At 40.5% G+C, this 7,581-nt stretch overlaps 1 protein-coding gene across 1 annotated transcript in view; it reads left to right on the forward strand.

Annotated features, from left to right (window-relative positions):
• The window catches only part of FTO (FTO alpha-ketoglutarate dependent dioxygenase), a 229,248-nt gene extending 222,470 nt beyond the window's left edge, over window positions 1-6,778 (forward strand). Inside the window, exon 9 of the mRNA XM_058034316.1 lies at window positions 344-6,778. Coding sequence (XP_057890299.1) covers window positions 344-497 — 154 coding nt within the window. The 3' untranslated portion in view covers window positions 498-6,778. The remainder of the gene's footprint in view (window positions 1-343) is intronic.
• Window positions 6,779-7,581: the final 803 nt, after the last annotated feature.

Consider the following 7,581-nt stretch of genomic DNA (forward strand, 5'->3'; position numbering starts at 1 on the left):
TAGTAATACATTGGAAACCAGCAAACATTTAAATCTGATAATGATTTAATCACATACTTTAAATAACAGCTGAGATAATGAAAAAATAATTCACCATATAAAGGAACACTAACTGAGTTTTCTCTGTGATTGGCTTTTTGAGAAATCCCTATAGAAAATACAAAGCCTACAACAGAAATCAACTTCACTGGAAATGTGCAATCCATTTGGTGTCAGAAGATGTCGTATTTCTTTTTTTTATCATCTTTCTCTCTAAATTAATGCTCAAATGTATCCTTGCTGAGTATTCAGTTTCTTGATGCAGTTTTACTTAAGTGGTTTATCTGCTTACCTTTCTTTTCAGATGCCAGTCAGATGCAGCAGAGAGCTTGCCAGAGGACCAGAGACCAGAATGCCATCCCTTCTGGACAGATGATGATGAATGTAATATGCCTCTGCCATATGATCTAGAGGAAGTAATTGCTTATCTGCAAAATCTTGTTCAATGGATAGAATAACAAGCGACCTTCCAGCCTGGAATTATTGATGCTGGTCATCTGGGGAGAAGCTTTGTTATCATGAATCTTTTAAGCTTTATGATTTCTTGATTGTATGTTATTTTATGTGTCAATGCAGATTTTACCAGTCTTTACACAGTAGCTTAGTTACTGTCTCATAATAAAAAGGACCAGCCCCCAAATTAGAGAAGTGTGTGTTTTTTAAGACCTGAAGTCCAGAACACCAGCCTTAGTTCCCTCCTCCTCCACTCTAATTCCCATTGACCCTGCAGCCCAGGGGTATCTGTGAATCCCAGACTCACAGAATGTTGCAGGTTGGAAGGGACCACAGTGGGTTCCCGGGTCCAACCTCCCTGCTCAGGCAGAATTCCCCAGAGCACAGGCACAGGGCTGTGTCCAGACAGTTCTGGAATGTTCTCTGTGAGGAGACTCCACAGCCTGCACAGAGCATTTTTCATTTTTTCAAGATGAGCGATTCTGTAGGAGCATTCTAACACAGATCCCAAGACTTCCTTACTGTTTTGCCTCATGGCAACAGAGTACTACTAGGAGAGATTTCTGATGTGAATCTGTACCTCCTGGGCTCCCTGGAATTGAGAATTCAATTCCTAATCATTGCTTTGTTTCTGCATGTGGTGAATCCTACTCTGAGGTCAGGTTTCCCAGTACATTGCCTAAAGAAGTGATGGACCTAAGACCTTCCATTTAGGTTGTTTGGTTCTCTGAGAAACTGGATTTAGATTGTCTGATATTGGGTATTTCAGCATCATGTGAGATCTATGAGCACAAACCCAAAAACTGTGAAAAAGGAAACTGTTTGTGATGTTTTGTAGCAACATGCTATAAAAAGAACAATTCTGTGCGGGTGCCCTGTGATACAGGGTGCTCCTGAATGAGATAGAAAATTTTGTTTTGGTAAATTGCTGTTTTGTCTGAACTGGTTGGGCTGGTGTCCAACTCTGCCAGAAAAAGCAGAAAATCATTAGGGTGAAAAAGCACTCAGGCTGTATTACCAAAGAAGCCAGTAAGGTTCAGAGTTTGACATTGCCACCAAGAAATGAATATGCCTCCTGTGTTAATGTGGTGTTTAAAGTCTGCTGAGGCTGAGCTCACCCAGAACACACCAGCTTCTGTACTGGCAAAGTGCTGTATGTGTGGATGAGGCTTGTGCTCCTGAAATTTGTGCTTTTGACAGTATAACATATGCCAGACCTCCCTGGAGCTAAGGAAGCTGTGCCAGTAAAAATTCAGTTTTAGTGGTATAAAACTGTGTCCACACCTACCAGCTTTTGCCAGGACAATTATATCAAGTAGAGGTTGTGCCTCATAAGACTTTATGTAAAGCTGTGCCAGCAAAAGTATAAATACCTGAATCAAGTGTTTCCATCATAGTCCTGGGTTTCTGTGAAAACTTTTCGTTATCCTGTGGAATGTAAAGACTCTCTGAAGAATAAGTTATTACTTAAACTAGGTTTGATAATATTACCATGATCCACTCATTTATCTGTTGTCTCTTGTGCCATAGATTTCATAACATTTGCTAATACAGCTATGGGCCAGCTTTCTCTTCCCTGCGCTAGTTAAAGCTGGCTTTACCAGTGGCATATTTGGATTAGTGCCACACTAAACACTGTTTGCTTTGGAGATTGCTCAGAGAAAAGCTAGCTGAAGATGTGGGAATTCTGCTTTTGTAAAGGCAGTTCTCAGAAACAGATATTGCTTTGGATATGAGCAATATGAATTCAGGCAAACTAATGTTGTAACAGTGTTAGCACAATGTTTAGGGGGGCTGTTTATTTATGCTGTTATGTTATGATTACTTTGTGTTTAATTAAGCACTGCTAAAATCCATGGGGATCACGCTATTGAAAGAAATCTGACCACCACAAAGGGGAGAGAAGGCACATCAATGATGGAGTTTGTAGCTGAAGTGGAGGCAAAGCTATTACAAAATGATTGGCAAATAATTATTTCCAGCAGCAGTAAAAATAAAACCAAACCAAAACAATCCCAAACCTATTAGGAGACTGCTGGCAGTAATAACAGAATTTTTAGAATACATGTTCCCAGGTCTTGCCTATGCTTGAAGGTTTAAGGTCGTGGATTAGCTGAACTGGTATTGGTCTCAGTGCAGTCAGATCCCACTTATCTGAGCCATGGTTAGCAATGATATGGACAAATTAATACCTTTGGAACAGGACTGCCAAAATACCAATAATCAAGTGGTCTAGGGCTCTGTGTTGCATTCCAGTCTTGCATCATCTAAATCAGTATAACCTGATTGTTTTCAGTTGGAATGCAGAAGTATGAGAAGATTTCATATCGCCAAAGCCCACAGGAGTTGATAGCAATAACATGAGTAAGGTGGTGGAACTATTTGAAGCACAGAGTAATGCCAAAGGGTACCCCAAAAGGAGAACACAGTTAAAGGTAAATATATATAAAAAAACCTTGAGAGATCAACCATAAATTATTGCTGTGTTTAGATTATGTGTTAGAAGCTGATAAATACTTTGAAGATTTCTTTATTTTATTCAAGTAGTTATAATTTAGCTTGTTTCAATGATTCTTTAGCAATCCATTTATATTCCAGCATTAGATAACCCATTTCCTTTTTGAAAGGGCTGGAAGACACAGCCTCTAATTAATGTTCTATGTACAGCAATTTTTTCCAAGCCTGGATGCTTTAGAAGCACAAGGACCAAGGTCAAGTTTTTTCAAGGAAGAGGTGAGAGCATAAATTAACTTCTGACATTAAATTCAGTGGCTCTTTTAAAATGGTGAAGTTCACGATTTTGCTTACATTTACTTTTCATCAGCCAGGGCTGAATTGAGGTAAAATAGTTCACTTGCACGTGTGTGTCAGGCTAAATGGATTGCAGAAGATACAGATCTGTTTGCCTGTCTGCACTTGCCTTTAGACAATATTCATCAATTTTACAAAAGCTACTGACTAAACATGGAACCAGTACAAATGAAATGCTCAAGGCAAGGGCTTTCTTTTATAAATCTGATACAGAGTTGGTTTTACACTGATAGAAAGAAAATGTTGGCAGAAAATGAAAAACTTTTATTGTTTCTGTAATTTGGGGGATGAAAGATACAGACTGTTTTTAAGTATTTGATAGAAAACTGCTGTGTTATGCAATGTAATTAGAGATGTTTTTATAATGCTTTGTTCACATCCGTGTATATGAAAATATTTTATCCCATAGGTCTTTTCTTCTGTTGAAAAGGTTATGTAAATAAATAAAATTAATCTCAATACAGTAGATTTTAAAGGCATAATACTTATGTTCTAAGCTTTACAGCAGGTTCTGATTATTTAAAGGGTAAATAAGAATGCCATGAGTAATCACTGACTGAAAACTGTGCAGGATGGGTAACATGCACCATAACAAATATCCAAACCAGTTGTCTTATTATCATCTGAATATGGTTTTAGGTTCACTGACAGTGGTACAAGATGCAATATAAAATTATGCTGGACTACTTAATGCAGAGGGGCAGATTCAGGGATTCCGTTCAAGTCATAGCATAGAAATAAAAATATTATTAAAATATTGTAGGGTGTTCAGAGCTGGCGTCGCTCCTTTCTCAGTTACAGCAGTGCTGTTCCATTAGTCCTGTGCCATGCAGTGGAGTTTGGGCTGTTGGATACTGAACCAGGCCAGGCTTAGGCTTGTGTCTAAGCTGGGCTGAGAGCAGGGCAAGGGAGATGAGGTGGGATGCACAGGAGACCCAAGGGATGTGATTTTTCAAGGCCACAACTTCATTAACTGGACTCATATGGGAGTCATTGAACTCAAGCTTGTACAGTGCAGGTCAGGATCTCTCTCTTAATTGTTACCACCTGGTGCAAAGTTAATGTTGGCTCCCTGAACCCCTCCCTGCCCCTGACAGCCAGTCCTCAGCTTTCTGCTGGGATCTGACCACTCTCAGCTCACACCAAGGTTACAGAGCTGGGAAGAATGGTTGTTCCACTGTAGCAGCAGGGATGAGAAACTCTCATCCCCAGCTTCAGCCTCCACCTCTGTCCTGCTACAGCTCCACAGAGTGAGTACCTCCAGACACTCTGCTTCTCATTTGAGATTCAGGTTGCTGCAGCTCATCTTCTGTCCTGTCCCACCAGGACAGTGATCTGACACAGGGACGGTCCAGACAAGAAGAACCTGTTTGCCTGAGGTTCCTCATCAAAACCAGACACCCACTGCACTCCCCATAGAGTGAAAAGTTCAGGGCTGCAATATTCTGCCTTTAGAGGGTGGGAGCTGCTAGGGAGTGATGAAGGACTGGCCAAACCACCAGCATTCATTGTTCTGTAGGACTCCCATCCTGCCCTGTCCTGCCTCACCCCAGCTGTGCAGGCAGAGGCAATCCTGAACAGAGCCTCTGCTCTCTGTCCTGCCCAAACTGACTCTTCACCTCAGTGTGGCTGGGCTTGCACCTTCATTTACATTCAGGCAATCCTGAACAGAGCCTCTGCTCTCTGTCCTGCCCAAACTGACTCTTCACCTTCAATGTAGCTGGGCTTGCACCTTCATTTACATTCGTCCTCTTCATCTTAGCCTGAGGGCATTCATTGAACAAGAGAAGATAATTTATACAATTACAAAACCACTGTACATAGAAAGGCTACAGAACTGGCTGAATAACATGTAAAATAAAAGCCAAGAAATAACCAGTAAAATTAGCACATTAAAATGCTGATATTTACGCATGAGCACTTCGCATATCATGGGAACTCCTGTTTCTCTTCTTGTTGCTTAGGAGATAACATTCATAATCCAAAAGGATGTATTATGCTTTGGTTTACATCCTCTAAATCTCCACTGGTTTTACAGGGCTTGTCCATGATGATCAAGAATTTGGTCACAAAAGTTGTTCTCCTCCCCCTCCCTATCGTCAAATACTTGCTTTCATGCCAACACATCTTGGTCTGATTAGTCCCCTTGATTACAGGCTAAAGTAAAAAGTCAGGTGTATAAGATTCCCATTATCCTTTATTCCTCTGCTTCTAAGAACAGGTCAGATAGAGCTATTTCAGTGAAAATGTGAACAATCAACTTCTGTTTACCATTAACCTTCAGTTTTCTTTTCTTAAAATCAAATCAGGGCTTGGTAGGCAGTTATTTTCATACATGTCCCTTGATCAGTGGAACAATCTGTCAAAAGCCATTAAAGCCTCTATTAGGTTGAATTGCATTCAAAGTTAAGCTCTCCAATCATTTGAAGGACTGTGATGATTGCTTTTAATATAGTATACATTGATTTCTCTCTTGGAATAGCAACATAACTTTGAAACTAAGCATGTATGACGTGAGCATTTTGCTCTCCAGTGTGTCTTGAGAAGCTTTGTTTCTTAGGGAAGATGAATGTCTACATTTAAAAAAAAGAAAAAAACAAATGCAGTGAAATCACCTCTTCATTGTCACAAGTTTTTAGCTTTTCCTAGTTCATTGTAACCCTCAAGGTGTAACATATGAAAGACAAAGACATTTTCCAGTGTCCCTTTCCTCAAAAACTTCACTGATTTCTCTAATTGTACTGTATTGTAAAAGTGGCTCTTTATGTTAAAATATCAGGATGCTTTACAGAGAGAAACTGAGGCAGAGGTCCAAAGTGCAGCTGGGATCTGAGTGCCAGCACTGGAACGAGTGTTATGTAACCCTCTGTCACTGCCATATCGCTATCACTGCCAGAAATCAGCTCAGCTTACAGAGCAAAGATGCTCTCATAGAACTTGTTGTCCTCCAAAGTTATATCTGAAAGTTGAGCTGGAATCTGTCCTATTCATGTCATATTTAGCACAATATTTAATTGCATAACATACAATAATGCATCTCATATAATACAGACCTTTCAGACCTCCTGAAAGGTCTGATTAAAACTTTCCAGTCAATCTTTTAGTTACATTCCAAGTCTCTGAGCTCTCAATGGGAAAGACAGATTTTATTGGAATTAAATGATTCCATGGAGAATATGCAGTGTATAATGTGATGCAATATAATACTATCCCCACTCTTCTAGATCTGTTTTAAGTATTTCCACTGCATGCCCCACAAGGTGCTACAGCTGCTGTATTAGGAAACTCTTAAGAAAATACCCTGTTGGTATTTGTACTGTTTTTACCAAGGTGAAGGTGAGTTGCTGAAGCAAACTGGAATGCTGGTTATGCACCTGTTAGCACTTTGGTCTGGTACTTATTGGGTAGTCTGGTAGTACTTTACTGAGAGCACTGTGTTACCAGCTATTTTGATGAACATCCTAATGAATTATTATCCAACATCAAAGAATTCTGCTGTTCTTTTATTGCTGTTCTTCTATTGACTGATGCCCCTTCTTTCCCTTTTGTCTCATTATTAACAGTAATGTTATTAACTAGTTTTGTTCTTTGTTAGGCTGATGTGACCTTTAAGTGAAAAAACTTTAGAATTGTGTATCAGATTGTCCTGGTTTAGGACAAATTAGGGGAAATCTCCAAAAGGGAGCCCCCCAAAACAAAACAAGCCTCCAACCACCCCTCCCCCAACACCGGGTTCGGGAAGGAATTTCTCGGAGGAGCAAAGTGGAAAACAAAACCTATTTATTTACAAATAACAAAAGAACACTCCCCAACACAAGAAAAGGAAAGAAACAGACTTTGTGTATGGTGAGGGCGTCAAGCTTCTCTTGCAAGCTCCAGGTGTCCTGGACGTCTCAGGTCAGGTCCGGAACCGGTCCAGTATCTTCAGGGGAGGGTAAGAAAGAGGGAACAAAAGAAAAGGAAAAAAAACAGCGCAAAAAAGCAGAAAGCAAGCAAGCAAAGCGGCTAGCCAAGCCAAGCAGCAAAAAGCCAAAAGCCAAAAAGGCCTGGTCAAACACTCCCCCCCTCTCTTCCCCGCCCCGCCGCAGCAAGACGGCCGGGGGGGGGGGGGGGAAGAGAGAAAAGGCACAGCTGCCAGACACAACACACGATATTGGGATAAAGGCGGTCAACCCACGACACTCCACCCCTTATCCCATATCGTGAATATACAATAAAAACTTTCATTTCACTTACTCCCACCTTTGACACTTACGCATTCCTCTCATCTTACTTGCT

The sequence above is a fragment of the Melospiza georgiana genome, chromosome 14 (assembly GCF_028018845.1).
Source record: "Melospiza georgiana isolate bMelGeo1 chromosome 14, bMelGeo1.pri, whole genome shotgun sequence".
NCBI lineage: Eukaryota > Metazoa > Chordata > Aves > Passeriformes > Passerellidae > Melospiza > Melospiza georgiana.